Raw genomic sequence first — 24,465 nt, 5'->3', positions numbered from 1 at the left:
TCCAAATGTTAGGACTTCAGAAAGTCAAAAATATCTGACATGTATATGTTTTTGGAACACTCTTTCCGGACAGATTGAATCGGTGAGGTGATTTGGGTATTTCTTAGTGAAAGTAGCTAGTCCTGACTTAGAAGTAGAATACTGTATTTTGAGTCTAAGTGTTTGGGGCAGGGAAGCTAAGAGCACAATTCTTCTTGTCTTCCACAAAATGTCAGTGTACCTCTCCTGTGCCCCTCAATGTGCAGCTTAATCAGCAGTCCTAGAATTAATAGTGTTCTGGAGTTTGCAACATTATGCACGGATTACTGAAATCCTTTTGCATGTCTTGTCTCTTTCCTTTTCCCTGTGATTGTTGGTAATTAGGAAGAGTAAACGAGGTGGCCTCCCATTAGAAGAGGAAGAGGAAGATGGCAGCGGGGAGTCTGGAAGCAGTAGCAGCGAAGAGGAAGACACGGCTGCAGAGCAGGATGAAGGTGCTGGGTCAGAGGATGCCAGGAAGAAGAAGGAGGATGAACTGTGGGCCAGCTTCCTCAATGATGTGGGAACAAAATCAAAAGTGCCCCCAAGCCCACAAGTTAAAGTAAGTTTACCAATGATTGAGATGACTATTTTCCCAGAAATGCCCTAAGTTTTCCAAATAGGTTTTTTCCATTCATAAACAGATGTGAGGCATACAGCAGATATAAGACTACATAGATGCCTTTTGATAGTAACTCCACTAAGTGAAAAACAAAGCAGGCATTCCCTGTGGTAGAAAACATAAGCTTTTCCAATCAAATACATTTTATTTTCTTTGTTTATTTTTAAGATTTTATTGGTTTTACAGAGGGGGCAGTGAGAAATATCAACTCATCGTTGCCTCACTTAAGTTGTTCATTGCCAATCAAATAAATTTTCAATAGGTCTTTAACACTATATAGAGATGAAACATTTAAGAATAACCATTAACAGTATCTTTGAGTAGTTCTTTTAGGTTTCATCCATAGGTGAAACTAATTACATTTCTTACTTTTTCTCCCATAGAAAAGAGAGGAGACTGAAGAGACGAGTTCAAGTAAATTGTTCGTCAAAGCACAAGAGCCAGAAAAACCTAAAGAAGCAGAAAAAGTAAAAATCACCAAGGTGTTTGATTTTGCTGGTGAAGAAGTCAGGTAAGATAACCTTCACAAACTTTGAAAATAGTTCTTTTTTTATTTATTATTTTATTTTATTTATTTTATTTTTTTCTTTTTCTGAAGTTGGAAACGGTGAGGCAGTCAGACAGACTCCCACATGCGCCTGACCGGGATCCACCTGGCACGCCCACCAGGGGGCGATGCTCTGCCCATCTTGGGGCGTCGCTCTGCTACAATCAGAGCCATTCTAGCACCTGAGGCAGAGGCCACAGAGCCATCCTCGGCACCCGGGCCAACTTTGCTCCAATGGAGCCTTGGCTGCAGGAGGGGAAGAGAGAGACAGAGAGGAAGGATGGGGGGTGTGGAGAAGCAGATGGGCGCTTCTCCTGTGAGCCCTGGCCGGGAATTGAACCTGGGACTCCCGCACGCCAGGCTGACGCTCTACCACTGAGCAAACCGGCCAGGGCCGAAAATAGTTCTTTTTAAAATTAGTATCTTTCTTTTTTTTTAATTGAATATATTGAAGTAATATTGGTTCACAAAACCATACAGATTTCAAGTGTACAACTCAATAAAACGCCATCTGCACACTGCACTGTGTGCCCATTGCCCCAATAAATCTCTTCCCATCCCCATGGATGCCGCCTTTGCCTACCTCCACCTATCCCACCCCCCTTTCCCTCTATTACCACACTGTTTTCTGTGTCTCTGCGTGATATATGGGTTTTTTTGTTTGGGGGGGGGGTGTTTGTGTTTTGTTTTTTTTACAGAGAGAGTCAGAGAGAAGCATCAATCATCAGTTTTTCGTTGCAACACCTTAGTTGTTCATTGATTGCTTTCTCATATGTGTCTTGACCGCGGACCTTCAGCAGACCGAGTAACCCCTTGCTCGAGCCAGCGACCTTGGGTCCAAGCTGGTGAGCTTTGCTCAAACCAGATGAGCCTGCGTTCAAGCTGGTGACCTCGAGGTCTCGAACCTGGGTCCTCCACATCCCAGTCTGACGCTCTATCCACTGCGTCACCGCCTGGTCAGGCGATATATGTTTTTTCATCCCTTCACTTTCTTTCTAAATGTTGTTGGTGACAAGTCATCTGTCCTCTTTCCATCCCATCATAATATTTTGGAAGAGTTATATTTGAACTCTAAGAAAACAGTGGCTCCGTGAATTATCAGAGAACTTGAGAAATCCTTTCACATATCATAATCTAGTTTTTGGGTATTCTGAAGTGGTTGAGCAGAAACAAGAAAATATAAGAGTAAAGCCTGGCCAGATTGGTGGTGCAGTATATAGAACATTGGCCTGGAATATTGAGGGCCCAGGTTCAAAACACCAAGGTCGCAGGATTGAGCACAGGCTCACTAGCTTGAGCATGGGGTTGCTGGTTTGAGCATGGGATTATAGACCTGACCCCATGGTCATTGGCTTGAGCCCAACCAAGGTCACTGGCTCGGCTGGAACCCACTCTTCAAAGCATGTATGAGAAAGCAATGAACAACTAAGGTGCTGCAACTATGTGTTGATGTTTCTCATCTCTCTCTCTTTCTAATCTCTCTCTCTTTTTATCTGCCTGTCCCTCTCTCTCTTATACTTCAAAAAAAAAAAAAAAAGAAAGAAAGAAAGAAATTGTAGGAGTAAGTAAAGTATATGGTTCCACGTACTCTGCCATGCTTTGTGACTTTAGCTGAGTCATTTCTCCCTTCATTACTTTTTTTGACTATGAAGCTATGAACCCCAGTGAATCCTCTGAAATCAGGTAAGTCTTGAAAGTACCAGGAGAGAAATCTGGTTCCAATATTATTTCCTAGTTTTAGTATTATTTTTTAGATTGATTCATGCAGTTTGTTACTAGTTTAGAAAGACAGTAGGGACTTAATAACTTCTTGGCTATTCAGGGTAAGAGCCACATGCCTAGAATTTCCTTTCCTACTTACTTAAATTTTATTATGTGAAAACAGCAGATTTATAATTTAGAGATAATGAGAACAGGTGAAGTGCCATTCAGTAATTTTTTAGGTAATCACATTTATTTTCTTTGACAGTAATTGATTAGACCTGTATGCGCTCTGAAAAGATAATTTCCCTTAAAATTGATATTCTTTTTTTAAAAAATTTATTTAGTGATTTTTAAGAGCTGGGTGGGGGAGGCAGAGAAGTGAGAAGCAACTACACATATGCCTTGACTGGGCAAGCTCAGGATTTTGAACCGGCAACCTCAGCATTCCAGGTTGATGTCTTATCCATTGTGCCACCAAAGGTCAGGCCAGTAGTCTTAAAAATAATATCTATATAGTATCCAACAATTATTTCATTCAGTGAAAATACATCTTTGAAAAAATAATTTGGAATTATTAGTTTTATAAATGGTGTGAAACAAAACTTGATTTTTTTTTTTTTTTAATTTTTCTGAAGCTGGAAACGGGGAGACAGTCAGACAGACTCCCGCATGCGCCCAACCGGGATCCACCTGGCACGCCCACCAGGGGGCGATTCTCTGCCCATCCGGGTCATCGCTCTGTCGCGACCAGAGCCACTCTAGCGCCTGGGGCAGAGGCCAAGGAGCCATCCCCAGCGCTCGGGCCATCTTTTGCTCCAGTGGAGCCTCGGCTGCGGGAGGGGAAGAGAGAGACAAGAGAGGAAGGTGAGGGGGAGGGGTGGAGAAGCAGATGGGCGCCTCTCCTGTGTGCCCTGACCGGGAATCGAACCCGGGACTTCTGCACGCCAGGCCGACGCTCTACCACTGAGCCAACCAGCCAGGGCCAAAACTTGATTTTTTTTATTCAGTGCAAGGAAGGGAGGCAGAGACAGACTCCCGCATGCACCCTGACCAGGATCCACCTGGCAAGCCCACTAGGGGGCAGTGCTCTGCCCATCAGGGCATTGCTCCGTTGCTCAGCAACCAACCTCTTAGTGCCTGACACCATGGCCTTAGAGCCATCCTCAGCGCCTGGGGCCAGCTCACTCCAATTAAGCCCTGGCTGCAGGAACAGAAGAGGGGGGGAAAAGAGAGAGAAAGAGAGAGGGGGGAGGGGGAGGGAGGGAAAGAGAGAGAAAGAAAAGCGAGAGGAAGAAGGGAGGAAAAGCAGATGGGTACTTCTGTTCTCCTGTGTTCCCTGACTGGGAATTGAACCAGGACATCCACATGCTGGGCTGATGCTCTACCACTGAGCCAACTGGTCAGGACTCAAAACTTAAAAAATTTTTTTTCTTCTCGCCTATACTGTGGTGGCGCAGTGGATAAAGCTTCGACCTGGAATGCTGAAGTCACCAGGTCAAAACCCTGGGCTTGCCTGGTCAAGGCACACAGGGGAGTTGATGCTTCCTGCTCCTCCGTTCTTTTCTCTCTTCCCCCCCCCCCATATCGCCCCTCTCAAAATGAATAAATAAAATCTAAGAATAAAATAAAATCACTCATTTTTAAAAATTTTATTCTCAACTTTTTATTCTGAAAATTTTCATTTACAGAAGTGTTGTAAGAATATTATTGCAGTGAACACCCATATACCTGTCATAAAGATTTACTACCTTAACATTTTGCCTCTTTCACCTCTATTTTTCCCTTTTTTTGTTTTGGCTAAACCATTTGAGAACTGCTTGTAGACATTAGAGAATTCTTTACCTTTAACTTCAACACTGTTTCCTAAGAACAAGGACGTTCTTTTGAGATACAATGTAACTTTCACATTCAATAAATTTCACATTAAAGCAGATTGATATCTAAACTCTGTGGTGAAAGACCCTGATTTTAAATTTTCAACCTGTTGCAGACCAATACTTAAACACAATAAATGAAATTATAAAAAAATAAAAGGAGCCTGACCTGTGGTGGCGCAGTGGATAAAGTGTCGACCTGGAACGCTGAGGTTGCTGGTTCAAAACTGTGGGCTTGCCTAGTCAAGGCACATATGGGAGTTGATGCTTCCTGCTCCTTCCCCCCCCTCTCTCTCCTCTCTCTCTAAAAATGAATAAATAAAAAAAATTTTTTTTAAATAAAATAAAAAGAGATACAACATACATGCTTAAATTTTTAATGATAAGATTTAACAGGCATACAATTACATTTCAATACACATAGTCAAAATGAGCATAAGATAGGAAAAGAATGGTGTACTATATCTGCTTTTCATTAAAAATGTGAGTATTAATGATTGATACAGGGAATTGCTGTTATATTTATATCTTTTTTTCTGTAATTGAAACAAAAATCTAAATAAAATGTCAATTCTCAGTAGTTAACATTTAGAAACTCACTTTGTATATTAATTTTTAGAGTTTTTTTGTTTTTTCATTTTTCCAAAGTTAGAAACAGGGAGGCAGTCAGACTGCTGCATGCGCCTGACCAGGATCCAACCAGCATGCCCACCAGGGGGCGATGCTCTGCCCATCTGAGGCGTTGTTCCGCTGCAGCCAGAGCCACTCTAGTGCCCTAGACAGAGACCATGGAGACATCCTCAGCATCTAGGCCAACTTTGCTCCGATGGAACCTTGGCTGCAGAAGGAAAAGAGAGAGACAGAGAGGAAGGGGAGGGGTAAGGGTGGAGAAGCAGAAGGCTTGAACCCAGGGAATTGAACCCAGGACTTCCACATGCTAAGCCAACCGGCTAGGGCAATTTTTAAAGTTTTTAATGAGACAGCCCTGGCTGTATAGCATGGTAGAGCATCATCCCAGTGCATAAGGGTTGTTCAATCCCCAGTCAAGGCACATACAGAAACAGGTCCATGTTTCTGTCTCTATTCCTTCATTGCTCTCTGAAATCAATCAATAAAATAAAAAAATATATTTTTTTTAAATTTTTTTTTTTTTTTTTTTTCCATTTTTCTGAAGCTGGAAACAGGGAGAGACAGTCAGACAGACTCCCGCATGCGCCCGACCGGGATCCACCCGGCACGCCCACCAGGGGCGACGCTCTGCCCACCAGGGGCGATGCTCTGCCCATCCTGGGCGTCGCCATGTTGCGACCAGAGCCACTCTAGCGCCTGGGGCAGAGGCCACAGAGCCATCCCCAGCGCCCGGGCCATCTTTGCTCCAATGGAGCCTTGGCTGCGGGAGGGGACGAGAGAGACAGAGAGAGGAAAGCACGGCGGAGGGGTGGAGAAGCAAATGGGCGCTTCTCCTGTGTGCCCTGGCCGGGAATCGAACCCGGGTCCTCCGCACGCTAGGCCGACGCTCTACCGCTGAGCCAACCGGCCAGGGCTTTAAAATTGTTTTAATGAAGCCCAATTGTTTGGCTCAGCAATAAAGCTTTGGCCCACTGTGTGGAAGTACCAGGTTCGATTTCCTGTCAGGGCACACAGGAGAAGCAACCATCGGTGTTCTCCCCCCCATCTCTCTCTCTCTCTTTCCCTCCTGCAGCCATGGCTTGAATGGTTCAAATGGTTTGAGCCGAGTTGACCCCATGCGCTGAGGTTGGCTTTATGGCTTCATCTCAGGCGCTAAACTAGCTCAGTTGCTGAGCAATGGAGCAGCCGCCCAGACAGGCAGAGCATTGCCTGGTAGGGGGATTGTTGGGTGGATCCTCGTCCCAGGTCCGTGCGGGAGTCTGTCTCTGCCTCTCTACCTCTAACTTAACTAACTAAATGTTTTTAATGAGACAAAATAGCTTATTTTTTGTTAATTATCTAATCCAAGTTGAGTTGATGACAGTGCTACTCCTAGAGGATAATGTATATGTAAATTATTTCCTTTTTTTAAAATAACATTCATCATAAAGTATTTATCTGAGAGAGATTTTCATGAGAATAGAAGTGTAGATTTTACAGCCATTTCAGTAAGTTCAGGATTTTCATTTTTACTCTTATCTAAAATTAAGTCACTGATACTATATTTTCAGAGTTCATACTGGGTGCTTTATCAGTATCCATTTCTAATAGTTTATCCTGTTAAGTTATGATTAAATTTAATTTCTATCAGGTGGAAAAAAGGGAATTCTGGATGAGTGAATTTCCTGTGTGTGGGTATTATTGTGATAGAAAATACAATTCCAAGCCTTCCATGGAGCATGTGAATCTACAGGAACTTTGTTCTTCCAGGCTTTGTAACTTTTATTTTTACTCTTATATTTTATTTGCCACTGAAAAACATGTTGAATTGATCACTTCTTTGCAGAGAATACTAAGATTACTAAAAATACCAAAGATATCAGAGAAATAAGCAGGTTTTATTGCCTAGTAGAGATTGTTAAAATTGGAAAGCAACTGGTTTATTTTTCTTTTGGAAACTGTTTATTTCCTAGTTCAGTCTCAACAGCATTTTCTCTTTCATAACCATTGTACCTCAGCACACAATATAATATACACATTTATGATCAGCTTTCATTTTATCACATATAAAGAGTTGGTTAAAATTTTAAGGCATTAGCCTTACATAATTCATAATTTTTACTAGTATAGCAAGAATTTTTTGGTAGCAAGACTTTTCTCAATGAAGGAGTAGCATGTTAATTTATATTCTGGCGTAGGCTCCTTAATTGAAATTGTTTTTCTGTCTTGCCAGCTGTCCTGCTGAAACGTACTCTTCCAAACACTTAGACTTCAGATCACGTTTGTTGACAGTGTGCCCCTTGTTGGTCATACATATCAGTGTCAGGTATGTTTGACAGCAGGAAATTAAAAAGAACCCTTTATCTCACCCTCATGCTTAAATCACACATATACCATAATAATTTTCATTTTAGAAAACAATCTGCCATTCTTCAAATTGCATTGAAAAATCACTTTGCTAACTTTATTCTAGTTTTCACTATCATGAGCTAGATCGTGAGTATTTCAAGGTGTGGTCATTGGAAAGTTGTACTTGAATTACCAATCACAGATTCACCAAGATTTCCAAGCAGACATCTTTGATACAGTCTTAAATGTATTTTTTTTCCCTCTTATTTATTTTTTTTATTTTTTACAGGGACAGAGAGAGAGTCAGAGAGAGGGATAGATAGGGACAGACCGACAGAAACGGAAAGAGATGAGAAGCATCAATCATCAGTTTTTCGTTGCAACACCTTAGTTGTTCATTGCTTTCTCATGTGCCTTGACCGTGGGACTACAGCAGACCGAGTAACCCCTTGCTTGAGCCAGCTACCTTGGGTCCAAGCTGGTGAGCTTTTTGAGTAAGCCAGATGAGCCCGCGCTCAAACTGGTGACGTCGGGGTCTCTAACCTGGGTCCTCCTCATCCCAGTCTGACGCTCTATCCACTGCGCCACTGCCTGGTCAGGCGATACAGTCTTTTACTAGTATCTTCGCAATTTTTTTTGTTTTTTCAGTTAGCAACAGAGAGCATTCCTTTCTCAGAAGGCTGCAGTACACTAATGTTAATATGTGGAATTTTGCATGTTTCTATTGGCTCTGTAATTCAGTACTCTTTCTTTCAAAGAGTTCTTTTGAACTTACTTCTTTATGTTTTATATGTAAATGCTTCATTAGCCAAAACATCATTGCAAAGAACTTACTTTGGTTTTAGTACTGCGTGATCAAAAACCACAGTCAAAAGCAGTGTGACCTCAATTGGCCTTCATTTCTTTGGAATTATTTCCAATATCATCATGTGGTTTATCATTACAGCTGCATTCAGAAAAGATGTGTTTTCTTTGCAAACACAGTGAGGCTTGTTTTGCCATCAGTAAATTGGGATTAAAAAAACACCAATTTACTTTTTTTTTTTACAGAGACAGAGTCAGAGAGAGGGCTAGATAGGGACAGACAGACAGGAACTAAGAGATGAGAAGCATCAAACATCAGTTTTTTGTTGCGACACCTTAGTTGTTCATTGATTGCTTTCTCATATGTGCCTTGACCGCGGGCCTTCAGCAGACCAAGTAACCCCTTGCTCAAGCCAGCAACCTTGGGTCCACGCTGGTGAGCTTTTGCTCAAACCAGATGAGCCTGCGCTCAAACTGGCAACCTCGGGGTCTCGAACCTGGGTCTTTCTGCATCCCAATTCGATGCTCTATCCACTGCGCCACCACCTGGTCAGGCCCAATTTACTTTCTTAATTTAGTTAATATAAACTATAATTTTTGAAAGTCATACTTGGTTAACAATTTAAATGATTGTAAAAATAGTTTATAAAAATAAACGCTTGCCTGACCAGGCGGTGGCCAGTGGATAGAGCGTTGGACTGGGACGTGGAGGACCCAGGTTCGGAGACCCCGAGGTCGCCAGCTTGAGCGCGGCTCATCAAGTTTGAGTAAAACTGACCAGCTTGGACCCAAGGTCGCTGGCTCGAGCAAGGGGTCACTGGGTCTGCTGAAGGCCCACGGTCAAGGCACATGAGAAATCAATCAATGGACACCTAAGGAACTGCAACAAAAAATTGATGTTTCTCATCTCTCTCCCTTCCTGTCTGCTTGTCCCTATCTGTCCCTCTCTCTGACTCTCTCTGTCCCTGCACAAAAAAATAAAAAAAAATAAATTCTTACAATCCCACTTCTGGGTATTTATTTATTTTAGAGATAGAGAGAGAGAGAGAGAGAGAGAGAGAAGAGGGGGAGGAGCAGGAAGCATCAACTCTCATATGTGCCTTGACCAGGCAAGCCCAGGGTTTTGAACCAGCGACCTCAATGTTCCAGGTCAATGCTTGATCCACTGCGCCACCACCAGTCAGGCTCACTTCTGGGTATTTATTCAGAGAAATCCAAAACATTAAAAAGATACATGCATCCCTGTGTTCATTGCAACATTACTTACAGTAGCCCAGATACAGAAACAATCGACGTGTCCACCAATAGGTAATTGTATAATGAAGAGTGGTACATACATGCAATGGAATATTACTTGACCATAAAAACGAATGGAATTTTATCATTTGTGACAGCATGGATGGAACCTGTCCAGGTATTTATTATGCTAAATGAAAAAGTCATAGAAAGACAAATACCATATGATTTCACTTAGATGTGTAATCTTTTTTTTTGTTTTGTTTTTTTGTTTTTTTGTTTTTTTTACAGAGATAGAGAGTGAGTCAGAGAGAGGGATAGACAGGGACAGACAGACAGAAACGGAGAGAGATGAGAAGCATCAATCATTAGTTTTTCATTGCGCATTGCAACACCTTAGTTGTTCATTGATTGCTTTCTCATATGTGCCTTGACCGTGGGCCTTCAGCAGACCGAGGAACCCCTTGCTCAAGCCAGCGACCTTAGGTTCAAGCTGGTGGGCTTTTGCTCAAACCAGATGAGCCCGCGCTCAAGCTGGTGACCTCGGGGTCTTGAACCTGGGTCTTCCACATCCCAGTCCGACGCTCTATCCACTGCGCCACTGCCTGGTCAGGCTAGATGTGTAATCTAAAGAACGAAATTAACAAAACAGAAACAGACTCATAGATACAGAGAGCAAACTAATGGTTGCCAGATGGGAGAGGGATTGGGAGCTGGGTGAAAAAGGTTAAAAGATTACTAAGTGCAAATTGCATTTACAACATGATCATGGGGATATAAAGTACAGGTTAGGGAATATAGTCAGTAATATTGTAATAATTGTGTATGGTGTCAGGTGGGTACAGGACTTATCAGGGGGATCACTTTGTAAATTAAATGTTTAACCACTATGCTGTACACTGAAATTAATATGATATTGTATGTCAACTGTAATTGAAAAATAAGCCCTGGCTAGACAGCCTGGTTGGTTAGAGCATTGTCTCAGTGCTCAGAGGTTGCCAGTTTGATTCCTAGTCAGGGCACATACAGAAACAAATCAATATTTCTGTCTCTCTCTCTCTCCCGTTCTCTGTCTCTGAAAATCAGTAAGTAAATTAGGAAAACAAAAACAAAAATACCTGACCTGCGGTGGCACAGTGGATAAAGGTCAACCTGGAATGCTAAGGTCACTAGTTCAAAATCCTGGGCTTTGCCCAGTCAAGGCACATACGAGAAGCAGCTACTACGGGTTGATGCTTCTTCCCATTCCTCCTCCCCCTCCCTTTCTCTCTCTTTCCTCTCAAATCAATAAATCTTTAAAAAGAAAAAAAAAATTGGCCCTGGCTAGTTGGCTCAGTGATAGAGTGTCGGCCTGGCGTGCAGGAGTCCTGGGTTCGATTCCCAGCCAGGGCACACAGGAGAAGCGCCTCTCTGCTTCTCCACCCCTCCCCCTCTCTTTCCTCTCTGTCTCTCTCTTCCCCTCCTACAGCCAAGGCTCCATTGGAGCAAAGTTGGCCTGGGCGCTGAGGATGGCTCTGTGGCCTCTGCCACATTCAGGCGCTAGAATGGCTCTGGTTGCGGCAGAGCGACGCCCCAGATGGGCAGAGCATCGCCCCCTGGTGGGCGTGCTGGGTGGATCCTGGTCAGGTGCATACAGGAGTCTGTCTGACTGCCTCCCCGTTTCTAACTTAAGAAAAATCCCAAAAAGAAAGAAAAAAAGAAAAAAAAAATTGTATTTGCACGCTTACATTTTACATTTTTGGGTTTTAGTTGACAAAATCACCTAAGCACATTGTAATGTGGTCTGGTCGTACTGCACATGACTAATAAACTAAAACCACAAATTTGATAATACCTGAATTGATCTATATTCTGTTAAATGCATAAGTCTGCTAATCATGTCTTGGATAATATGATGTTGTCAAACTGCAAACAAGTTTCTAAATACTTACTATGTATTTCTGTACCCATCTCCTCTTGGACCAATGATAGTTTTGCAGTCCACATTTTAAGTAGCTGTGTATCTGCTTTTACTCATTTCCCCCCAGTTATTTCAATAATGTTCTTATAACTCTATTTCTTGTTCAGTATAACATCCAGTTCAGGGTTGTACACTGTACATAGTCTTTTTAAATTTTTTTTTTTTAATGATTTGAGAGATATTAGGAACATTGATATGCTCCTTCTGTATGTGCCTTGACCAGGGATCAAACCGGCAACCTCTATGCTTTGGGACGATGCTCTAACCAATCAAGCTACTCAGCCAAGGCTGTTTTTAGTCTTTTTTTGCCTCCTTGAAATTAGAACTGTTTATAAGCCTTTTTGTATTGCTTCTTTTTATTATTTTTAAAAAATGTTTTTTTGAGACAGAGAGAGGGACAGCTAGGGGGACAGACAGGAAGGGAGAGAGATGAGAAGCATCAGTTCTTCATTGTGGCTCTTTTGTCTCCTTAGTTGTTCATTGATTGCCTTCTCATATGTGCCTTGTCCGTGGGCCTACAGCAGAGCGAGAGATCCCTTGCTCAAGCCAGTGACCCCGTGCTTAAGCTGGTGAGCCTGCACTCAAGCAGGCGATCCTCTGCGTCCCAGTCCAACGCTCTATCCACTGTGCCACCACCTGGTCAGGCGCTTTTTTTTTTTTAATTTTTTTATTATTTTTTTACAGAGACAGAGAGTCAGAGAGAGGGATAGATGGGGACAGACAGACAGGAACAGAGAGAGACGAGAAGCATCAATCATCAGTTTTTCGTTGCGACACCTTAGCTGCTCATTGATTGCTTTCTCATACGTGCCTTGACCGTGGGCCCTCAGCAGACCAAGTAACCTCTTGCTGGAGCCAGCGACCTTGGACTGAGGCTGGTGAGCTTTGCTCAAACCAGATGAGCCCGCGCTCAAGCTGGTGACCTCAGGGTCTCGAACCTGGGTCCTCCGCATCCCAGTCCAACGCTCTAGCCACTGCCTGGTCAGGCTTTTTTTTTTTTTTTTTTTTAAGTGAGAAAAGAAAGAGAGAAGGAAGGGGGTTAAGTGGGAAGCATCAACTTATAGTAGTTGTTTCTCGTATGTACCTTGACCAGGCAAGCCCAGGGTTTCAAACATTCCAGGTCAACCCTTTATCCACTGCACCACCACAGGTCAGGCCTTTTTGTATTGCTTGACATTTTTTGAGTTCATCTGTATTGTAATATGCCCATTTTGGATTGTTGAATTGTTCCCTCATGATTAGTATCAGATTAATCATTTCAGACAAAAATACTATATTGATGGTGTTTTGTCCTCCTCAGTACTCTAACTGACCAGCACCTGGTGTTGGTGGTGGTCAGTTAGACCACTTAAGGCAGTGTTTATCCAACTTAAATCATTGTAAAAACACTCTTTTCCTTGATCATCAGTCATTTTGGGGGAACCAGTAAATAATACTTGATGATGTGAATTAGTAATATATTTTGCTATAGAAATCACACTAGAAACTGGAATTGTCCAATAGAGGGTAGCAGAACACTGATGGTGAATTTTTAATGTGTTGGAAGTCCTACAAAAATAATACAGGAAGTGTTTAGTATACCATTAGAAATAAAGGTTTAAAAATTTTTAGAAATCTTTCTTGGCTTGTATTATTTTTCAAGTGTCATATAGGATATCTAAGGAAGATTTATTATAATTAACCATGGACCCTACATGAGAGTAAGAAAAGCTGGTGAATAACTGTTGCTATGAGAATTCATTACATTTCCTGACCAAATTAAAATTTGTGGACTTACTAATTTTTTTTTTTCTGAGTGAGGGAAAAGGAGAGAAATTAAAAGCATCAACTCATAGTTGCATTGCTTTAGTTGTTCATTGAAGGCTTCTCATATATGTCTTGACTGGCGAGTGCAGGGGTGTCTCAAGATGAGCCAGTGACTGTCCCCTGCTCAAGCCAGCGATCTTGGGATCATGTTGATCCTGTGCTCAAGTTGGCGTGTCCACACTCAAGCCAGTGACCTCGGGGTTTCGAACCTAGGACCTTGGCATCCCAAGTCAGTGCTCTAGCCACTGTGCCGCCACTGGGCAGGTGAGGACTTATTAATATTTTTAACATAATTGTCTGACATAAATTTCTTTATTTTTAAAGCAAATAAATGGTAATTTTGAATACTGGAAGGGTATTCAGGGAGCCTGCTATTTCTACAATTTGTCAGAAGAGCGCAACACCATGTCTTTCAATAAAACAAATATATTTAAAAGTAATATATGCTTATTATTTTAAAAACATACATTACAGAGATATATGGCAAGACAAGCAAAAGTTCTCTCTCTTTTAAAGAAAAAGACCCTGTTAATGGTGGCAATTCAGCAGGACTTTTTTTTTAACTTGTTATTTATACTTAAATTTAGGTATCGCCTGACGAGGCGGTGGTGTAGTCATAGAGCGTCGGACTGGGATGCGAGAACCCAGGTTCGATACCCCAAGGTTGCCAGCTTGAGCGTGGGCTCATCTGGATTGAGCAAAGCTCACCAGCTTGGACCCAAGGTCGCTGGCTCGAGCAAGGGGTTACTCAGTCTGCTGAAGGCCCACGGTCAAGGCACATATGAGAAAGCAATCAATGAACAACTAAGGTGTCGCAACGAAAAGCTAATGATTGATGCTTCTCATCTCTCTTTGTTTCTGTCTGTCTGTCCCTATCTAGCCCTCTCTCTGACTTTCTCTCTGTCTCTGAAAAAAAATTGGGGTATCATTAGGAACCCTCAAGTAGGAACTCGGGAGGCCTGAATTTTAATTGACAATCAGATACAAACTTGGTGAATAGATTTAAGTATATCTTTTAATATCCTTCTGTTATTCTGCTTTTTCTTTTTGTTTCTGTATCAAGTTAAGAGCATTACTGCATCTTTAAGAAATGTGAGAAAGAGCTGGTGAAGACTGGGCAGCATTTGTCAGTATAAGCATAAGTAGTGTTAGCACCAAGTTAGTCTTCTAGTTTTCTCTAATCATATTTTAATTGTTAAATTCAGATCTTTACCTTTTTGTTTTGTTTTATTCCCACTGGAAAAATATGTAGCTTTGTAGATTATTAATCTTGAGGAATGAGGAAAAGTGGTATTTTTTATCCTTCCCTCTCACATTACCAGCTGAGCCAGTTAGCTCAAACTTTCCTAAATGATTCACCTTTTGGAAAGAGCTAGTCATGGAAAGTTTCTGCCTAAATAGAGACTTTTCAGGAAGTTGTGAGTAAGTGAAAATGAACTTAAAATGGAATTTCTGCAGATAACATTTGAATTAACTACTGCTAATAGTAGGCCTTTTCCTTTCAAGGTTCCCTCTTGTATATTAGAAGTGATTGATCTTCTACTTGAAGATATTTTAATAGCTGAATCTCTTACAGCTTGTTGTAGGTATACTATCAGTGAAGAGTAATCTGTTACTACTACTTTGTGTCAATTAGCAAACCCCAGGAGAGAAATACACCAGTTTATAGAACATTTTTCCCAACTGAATATGAATAGGACTTTGACATTAAGAAATTAACAGAGATATTCACATGGTTATACTATTTGCATGCTTCCTTTATGAACTACAGACCATGTATTGTCATGACTTGTTCTCATGGTTGGCTGACAGACTGTGAGCCCCTTATGGATAGAGGCCATGTCATTTCTTTTATAGGTCTCACATCTACACGGTTCTTTCTGGCATTGCTACTTCATCTTTGGCTAGTCTTGAAAAAGTAACTTAACTCCTAAGATTTTATTTTTCTCACTTATGAAATGTAAATGTGTTAGCTATTGCTACAGAACTACTGTGTAACAAACCATCCAAGGACTCCGTGATATATACCAATAAGCATTTATTTGTTGCTCTTGTGTTTCTGGCTGTCTAGGGCTCAGCTGATCTAGGCTTGGCTCCAAGCTATTAGTTTAGTTCAGATCTACAGCATGTGTCTTTCACCCACCTTGGACCAGCAACTGCTTAAGGCATATTCTTTTTATGGCTAGAGGGTGTCAGGGGGCTCATGAAACAGCAGAAACACATTTAAAGCTTCTATTGCTGTCAAATCAGTTAGCATCTCACTAACCACTGAAACAAGGCACATGTGCAAGCTTAGCATCAGTGGGGTGGAAGTGTCGTTTTAGTCAAGAGGGAAGGCATGAATATTTGCTGAATGATGGTTTAATCTATCATTCTCATTTTTGACCCTTGACTCTTATTACTGAGAGATTCATCTCAGAGAGTTGAGTCGAGGGACACACAAATTAAGCCTAATGGAAAGTAGGCCCAGTTTTTAGAGAGCCTCAAAGGCAGGGTTCAGCAGCCTATGTTTGATTCTCTGAGTAGTACTGAGACATCACAAGAACTTGAGCAGGGGACTAATAAATTTTTTGTTTTGTTTTTTAAATCAACCCTTCAAAATTAACTTGACAATCTTTCCCAGTGAAGAATCTCTTTTTTTTTTAATTTTTGTTGTTGTTTTGAGTTTTGTTTTGTTTTTAATTTTATTTATTTATTTTTTACAGGGACAGATAGTGAGTCAGAGAGAGGGATAGACAGGGACAGACAGACAGGAACGGAGAGAGATGAGAAGCATCAACCATTAGTTTTTCATTGATTGCTTTCTCACATGTGCCCTGGCTGCGGGCCTTCAGCAGACCGAGCAACCCCTTGCTGGAGCCAGTGACCTTGGGTCCAAGCTGGTGAGACTTGCTCAAACCAGATGAGCCTGCACTCAAGCTGGGGACCTCGGGGTCTCGAACCTGGGTCCTTCCTCATCCCAATCTGACGCTCTATCCACTGCGCCACCGCCTGGTCAGGCTGTTGTTTTGTTTTTTTACAGGGACAGAGAGAAAGAGAGAGGGATAGACAGGGACAGTCAGGCAGGAATGGAAAGAGATGAGAAGCATCAATTACTAGTTTTTCGTTGCATATTGTGACACCTTAGTTGTTCATTGATTGCTTTCTCATATGTGTCTTGACCGCGGGCCCTCAGCAGACCAAGTAACCCCCTGCTTGAGCCAGTGACCTTGGGTTCAAGCTGGTGAGCCTTGCTCAAACCAGATGAGCCCGCGCTCAAGCTGGAGACCTCGGGGTCTCGAACCTGGGTCTTCCGCATCCCATTCCGATGCTCTATCCACTGCGCCACTGCCTGGTTAGGCATCCCAGTGAAGAATCTTAATATAAAACTCTCGAACTTCTATTCTGTGTCACTTTTGTGGGTGACACAGTACTGAGTGCAGGAGTGAGATGGCTCTGGATTAGAAAATTTGGTTCTGATCCTAAGATGCCTAGAAGGAAGGAGAGAAGAGCTAGAGACTTATATTCCTACAGAGATGACATTTATAGGATTCACCTGTCATTATTCTTGGCCTTTCTTATTCTAGGTGACCTGGTTGAACACCCATAATACAACGACTATATCAACCCTTCTACAGAATTTAAACAGAATTCTTCTACTTTTTTTCAGTTGGCAAACCTTGGCAGGCATTTAGGCATTTCTCTTTCTTTATCTGAAATTTCAGGAACAATAAATATCTTTCTTTGCTCCTTATTTGATTGCCAGTTTTATCAAGGGCAATTTTTACAGATTTGAAATTGGGCAGGATTCTTAATTATAGTTTCCTTTCATTCCCAAATTAGTGCTGAATTAGCCAGTTTGAAGGGATCTTGTTTCATCTTTGAATTGTTTTAGGTGTAGCATAGGAGTCTTTTGCAGGGTATTTCCAATTGTTTGTACTGTTGCTTTTCTCCTTGGAATAATACCAGTGTTTTTCTCCCAAATATTCCCTCTCCCTATTCCAGCTTTTACTGGGCCTTTAAGTGTGAGTCCTAATGTCCATGTGAGGTGAAGTGGAGAGCCTTTTTCATTCACATCAGTGACGAGGGCTGTGATTCAGTGGTGACTACTGGAGTGTTTCATGCTGACAGCAGTAATGGGGGTTTTAGAGCAATCAGATGTTTATGCATTGTTGTTTCATTAGCCAGGGAAAAGGCTCAATACTGTTGTAGTAAACTTGAATCATAAAGCTCAGCAGCCAAAGTTATGAAAGTTTCATTCCCTTTTTAAAGATTTTGTTTCTGTCCTTTTATTTCTCTTGTAAACTTAATGTCTCCTTCCTTGGCACAGGGTGACTAAGGAAGTGGATGCTACATCTAAAGAGGCCAAATCCTTCTTCAAGCAAAATGAGAAAGAAAAACCACAGGCTAATGTTCCTTCAACTCTGCCGTCCCTCCCTGCTGGGTCAGGGTGAGTATTCTAGTCCCAGGCCGAGGCATACCTGGCCTGTTGGAGAGCGGTTTTCGGTTTCAGGGCCCACTTGAACTCTAGTGGTCATGACTCTTTTGCTGAGAGAAGGAATTAGGCTGCAGCTTTGCCTTTCCTGAAACCTTTGCAGATGGAAGATGCAAAGGAAAATGAGCCACAGGTCTCTCGTTTGATACCAGCCTGAAAAATGTCCTGATTTACAGTGTTGATCACAGGGCTGAATACGTAGTAAACGTTACATTTAAAAAATAATTTTAAATAAAAGTATCAGCAATTCTTCAGAACATCTAATGAGATTATGGTTGAGCTCTCTCATCCTACAAGGACCTCAAAGGAACATAAAAAGGTCAAAGCTGATTGACAATTCTATTAATACATTTTCAGGGTGTGTTAACTTAGTTTTTCTTCCTTCATATTTTCCATATTACTTGAGTTATTTTTAGCTGAAGGCTAGAATAGAATTTCTCTTTGGAGAAAATAAAAATGTCTTTCTTCTTAACCTGTGTGAAAGAAGTAAAGCCTCACAGCAAGTATGAGAAGCCAGGGCGTGAGCCCGCAGAGGCATGAACAGGACCCGCGCCGGGCAGCACTGCCCACCTGCTGATTGGGTGTTTGGGGTAGAAGAGACCCAGAGCAGTACAGGGACTGCTCTGACCCTCCTGGCAGAGGTTGCTGCTGCTTCCTTCCCACGCCAAGCATGCTATATCATTGCTATGGACAGGAAAGGTGTGTTTTTTTTCCTTTTGTATTTTATTAACATGAGCTTTTCTAGGGTGGGCCCCTCTCATCTCTGCAGCCCTGGCTCCAGACAGTGCTGTTTTACACTGGCATGCTCACCGGATTATGCCTACCCTGAAGCAGACCCTGACATGGAGGGTTGAGTGCAGATCGTTAATGTGAGAGGTAGTTCCAGGGAACCCCAGTAAGGAGGTGAAAAGGGGTGCGTTACCCAGCAGGCTGCTGCTGCTGCTGCTGGTGGTCCTCAGTTCTGCTGTGGAGCTCAGGGAGATGGTGAGGAACACGGCCAGGGCGAGGAGGAGGGGGCTGGGAGGTTTGTCCCCAGCTCCCGCTCGTCACTGGCTCAGCTCCTCCCTCCTGTCCTCAGTCCTCTGGCCATGTGAGGTGCTGCTTTCGGGGCGCGGGGCGGAGGGTGCAAGGACATGTGGCGGGGCCTGTGCCCACATCTGCTCCATGCTGGAGCAGTGGAAATGACACGGACACCTGCAAAGGCAGTTTGTGGAAGGACCAGAGTAATGTGCACAGCGTTCTCCAGGCCTGGCTCTGCACTCTATAAGCTGTGGTTTGCAATCATCATTTAAAAGAAATGAAATAGGGTAAAAAATATTATAGTACATCACATAGTAAGAGTAAATATTTCAAAACATTTTTATTTCCGTTATTGATGTGCTTGTCACAAAATAAACTGTATTTTTAGTGAGATTTTTAAAAAGTGAGGCTGTAGGCTGAAGCAACATATTTTCAGCCTTATAATCATGAATGGGATTTTCTTCAGACCAGTAGCTTTCAAACTCTACTGACTGCCACTCATAGTGAGGAATACATTTTACAGTATGTCCTAGTATACCTATAAATATAAGTATGTAAAAAAGTGAAATAAAGAGTTAATGAAATATTTTCTGTCATTATATATGATGAACTGGTGTTCTATCTTATATTATGCTGTTGATTATGTGTTGTTTTTTGAAATGTTATGACTCAGTGAATTGATTTCACAGTCTACTACAACCTGAATTTGAAAAATATTGCTTTAGACACATGTAGAATTAACCTCTGCAGGCTTTTCCTTGGGTTAGCAGGCTTGTATCTGGTATTGTTAAGTGACGTCTCTTGCGTTTTTTAAAAGTGTTACTGTGAAAGTTACCTCAGGATTAAGTACCCGATAGGAAGACCAACATTCTTTTACCTTAGGTTTCTAGCATGGTTTCAAGTAGCACAATTTTCACTTCTGGCCTCCTTGGCTATTTCTTAAAATAATCCCTATTGATACTTAGAGATTCTACATGGAAACTCTATGTTTCAGAAAATACTCTATTACTGTGATTATGAAGACAACTAGAGGAGGGAGAAGTGGCAGCTTAACAAGATCAGCTTGTTTAAGTCACTGAGTCCCGCACATGAAGAGATAGATCCCTGCATTCAGTAACTGTGCCTTTCTTTCTTAGAAAGAATGAATAGCCTTTCTAGGATAAGAACTCTCTGGAGATGATGTCTGTATTAGGGAGAGAGTTTAATAACTCACAAAGTGATGAGAAAAACCACAGGGATAGGAATAGTGGTTCCATTACCACCCCTAGACTTGAAGGGGCAAGAGCAGGGGCAGTTTATAGCAGACAGAGGGGCCTCCTGACAGGAGCTAAGACCTTCACTTGAGTGATGGACTCTCCTGGGGGATGCTGGGGGAATAAATACCCAGATCTCCCATTCCTCCCCCTCCCATCTCTTGCCAGGATTCTCCATTGACCACTCAATCTGTTGAAAGAAAAAATTATTCTGACACTTGTTAAAATGGTAAGGAAGACTCACTCAGGATTATTATAATAGATATTAGATTCACAGTATGGGAGAGAGATCAGGTTCAATTCTGAATACCTGAATACAGCAGAGATAGCTGAGTATTCATAGCCAAGGTGCCCTGCGACAGAGGGTGGGGTCAGTAGATGGAATGTGACTAAGGAGCCAGCAGGCACGGGGGGATTCCTGCTGAAGGTAGGCTAGGAATTATACATCAAAAGTAGCAAATGAGGAACTTGATCAGATAATGGGAGTGATCAGGGGTTTTTTGTTTGTTTGTTTTTTACAGAGACAGAGAGTCAGAGAAAGGGATAGATAGGGACAGACGGACAGGAACGGAGAGAGATGAGAAGCATCAATCATCAGTTTTTCGTTGCGACACCTTAGTTGGTCATTGATTGCTTTCTCATATGTGCCTTGACCGTGGGCCTTCAGCAGATCGTGTAACCCCTTGCTCAGGCCAGCGACCTTGGGTCCAAGCTGGTGAGCTTTGCTCAAACCAGATGAGCCCGCGCTCAAGCTGGCGACCTCGGGGTCTCGAACCTGGTTCCTCTGCATCCCAGTCTGACGCTCTATCCACTGCGCCACCACCTGGTCAGTTTGTTACTTTAAGCTCTTGATCTACTTCTCTCCCCTGTACCCCATCCTCATTACCAATACTGTTGGCCAATTTGTGGGTAGCTGGCTGCTCAGCCTTCAACCCCACTCTTACCACTTGCTCTTAACCCCACATTTAGTATTTAACTTTATTCCAGAGAGTGATCAGATACTAAGAATGAGGGATTCTTTTTTTTTTTCAAGTTGAAAAACAAATTTTTATTGTCTAGCAATATATAGATTTTAAAAAAAAGCAAAAGATGCTATTCTCTCATTTCTTCATCTTCTTCTTCAACATCCCTGATATAAAGGACATTATTACACCTTATTAAAATTTCGCCCAGGTGTACAGACAATGCTCCATCTATGTATTCTTCTGTATTTGCAAGCAACATGTTCATATAGCCATGTACAGATACCAGGTAGCCTTTGTACTCCATTCCCCACTTCAGTTTCACCATTACTGGCTTTCCTGTTAACCCATTGAGGGAAGGTTTGGGGTTGAGGGGCAAACTCATCCCGACAACCAGCAAATGCTGCAGGCTACTCGCCACGGTTCCAGCTGCCGTGACTGGAGCACCAACAGCAGAGCACTCTCGCGGTGCTTCAAGAGAAATGGGGTGCGGGAGGACTTCTTTTTATACTAACTTTGCAAGATTCTGTGCAAGCCCAGCAAAGACAGGGACCACGCCTGAGGCCTAGTCGAGAAGAGGACTCAAAGGAGCCTGGCTGAGGTCTGATCCAGAAGAGAGTCTTCTGTCTACACAGGTCAGCGTCTGGGGCAGAGCTGGAGGAGGAGGTAGAGGGAATCTAGAGGCAAAAACTGATGAAATAATCTTTTAGTAGATTATTGAACTGCTGACTCCCTTATAAAGGATAAAGTGAAATTTGATCAAAATGAGTGTTTTTGAAAGTTATAAATCTCCCATGGAACATAGCAGATCACAAGGATATGTTTACCTGAGTAAAAAAGCTCTTAGTTGTAAATGAAAATGGGGAATCACTGAATTATGATGCGGTGTACTACTGAATAAACCCAGAAGATGACCCTTAAGGTTGGCATGATTTTCTTGCATCTCAGAAAACTTCCATAGTTGTAACTGTGCTTGGGAAAAGACAGGCTCAGGAGGAATTCACCTGATCTTGGGTGTCGGAGTGGGCACATTTTATCCTTGCCACTAGTATCTGCTGCGAGCTGCATGTGAATAGTATGGGAAGTCTTTTCAGGGGAAACAGCTCTAGGAATAATCCAAATTATTAAAAGAAAATTATTCTGATATTTTTTCCACAAACATCATTTTCATTTTTGGAGTTGCTTCAGTTTATAGAAATTGGCCAGCAGAAACAGTTTATTTATTTCTTTTTCTTTTCTCTAAATAGATTTAAGCAATACAGGAAAACCAGAGCAGCAGAGTAAAACATCCTGTCCCACATCCTTTGCTAGCACATAGGAACAGATTCACAGGAGCAAATGTTTGTAACTGAAAGTGCATTTCCTCCACATGTTTAAAATAGTATTCTGTGTAGGCTATAAAAAGCCAAGGTTTATGCTTTGGGAATTGAGCAAACCAAGCACCCTATTTTAATTAGAGGCAGGAATTAGACACGACAAGAAGCAGTCTCTTTTTGGTAGTAGAAAACACAATGCTCAGTGTGTCTAAATTCCCGTAGTTTTGTTACTTTAAGCTCTTGATCTACTTCTCTCCCCTGTACCCCATCCTCATTACCAATACTGTTGGCCAATTTGTGGGTAGCTGGCTGCTCAGCCTTCAACCCCACTCTTACCACTTGCTCTTAACCCCACATCTAGTATTTAACTTTATTCCAGCAGTGGGTTACTAGTAGGTGATCAGTTTTATTAAATTTTATAATCCTGCCCTGGCCAGATAGCTTGGTTGGTACATCATCCCATAGTGCAGAGGTTGCCAGTTCAGTCCTTGGTTGAGGCATATACAGGAACATATCAGTGTTCCTGTTTCTCTCTCTCCTTTCCTCTCTCTCTCAAGTCAGTTTTTTTAAAAGAAGTTTATAATCCTAACTGGAGGGCATTAACTTTTAAATTAAGGGCTTATTATTTAGTTGCCTCCCTATATAGGGTGGTCAAAAATAAGTTGAATTACTAGCCAACATTACCTAAAAGTTAAATCATAAGTAAGGATATGAAATAATAACAATAGTAAGATGGTAAGTAATACAAATATATAATATAATAAATAATAAGAGTAAACTCTGTTTTCTGTACTCACAACTGTAAAACCTACTTTTGCCCACCCCTAGATTGGTAATGACCTAAAAAAGGCTCTTAACCAACCGAGCTATCCAGCCAGGGTGAGGCTCTTTTATTTTTTTAATTTTTATTTATTTATTTATTGTATTTTTCTGAAGTGATAATCAAGGAGGCAGAGAGACAGACTCCTGCATGCGCCCAACCAGGATCCACCCAACATGCCCACTAGGAGGCGATGCTTTGCCCATCTGGGGCGTTGCTCTGTTGCAACCAGAGCCATTTAGCATCTGAGGCAGATACCATGGAGCCATCTCAGCACTGGGGCCAACTTTGCTCCAGTGGAGCATTGGCTGCAGGAGGGGAAGAGAGAGACAGAGTGCAAGGAGAGGGGGAAGGGTGGGGAAGCAGATGAGTGCTTCTCCTGTGTGCCCTGGCTGGGAATCGATCCTGGGACTTCCACATACTGGGCCGATGCCCTTTTATTTTTAAAGGAGTTACTTTCATGTTGAGAGGAACATTTTCAAGCTCATATATTTCATGTGTTTTTACAAACAGGGAAGAAAAGGACCCCCAAATTATTCACAGCGAATGTGTTTACATCAACAATGACAAAAAGGACAAGCTACAATCTGACTTTATCTTCTGGTTTGATGCTCTCATGAAATGCCTGATCAGTTGGCATGTGTCAGAGCCTGCCGAATAGTTATAGTGGACCCTTGAACAACGCAAGGTTAGGGGTGTTGACTGCCCAGGAAGAAAACCCAAGTATATCTTAAATTGGTCCTCTGCATATGCAGGTTCCCAACTTCAGGTAACCCTTGAACAATACGGTTTTGAATTGTTGGCTCAAATCCATGTATAAGTGGACCCATGCAGTTCAGACCCACACTGTTCAGGGGTCAACTGAACATGTAAGTTTCAGTGGCCTTAGAGAATGGCCATTCAAGGAAGAGGAAAATCAGTTTGTTTCAAAAGAGTGAACATCTCCTGACCAGGCGATGGGGCAGTGGATAGAGCGTCAACCTGGGACGCTAAGGACCCAGGTTTGAAACCCCACGGTTACCACTTGAACATGGGCTCATCAGGCTTGAGTGCAGGCTTACCAGCTTGAGCCCGGGGTTGCAGACTTGAGT

At 42.2% G+C, this 24,465-nt stretch overlaps 1 protein-coding gene and 1 pseudogene across 1 annotated transcript in view; one reads left to right on the top strand and one right to left on the bottom strand.

Moving 5' to 3' along the window:
- CFDP1 (craniofacial development protein 1) overlaps positions 1–24,465 on the top strand; it is a 141,180-nt gene that overhangs the window by 16,943 nt on the left and 99,772 nt on the right. The window contains exons 3-5 of the mRNA XM_066242849.1: positions 364–580; positions 1,024–1,151; positions 17,839–17,958. Coding sequence (XP_066098946.1) covers positions 364–580; positions 1,024–1,151; positions 17,839–17,958 — 465 coding nt within the window. The remainder of the gene's footprint in view (positions 1–363; positions 581–1,023; positions 1,152–17,838; positions 17,959–24,465) is intronic.
- LOC136313453 (small nuclear ribonucleoprotein F pseudogene) lies at positions 21,369–21,623 on the bottom strand (annotated as a pseudogene).

This window comes from Saccopteryx bilineata, chromosome 9, assembly GCF_036850765.1.
Source record: "Saccopteryx bilineata isolate mSacBil1 chromosome 9, mSacBil1_pri_phased_curated, whole genome shotgun sequence".
NCBI lineage: Eukaryota > Metazoa > Chordata > Mammalia > Chiroptera > Emballonuridae > Saccopteryx > Saccopteryx bilineata.
This window is presented reverse-complemented; position numbering and strand designations above follow the sequence as displayed.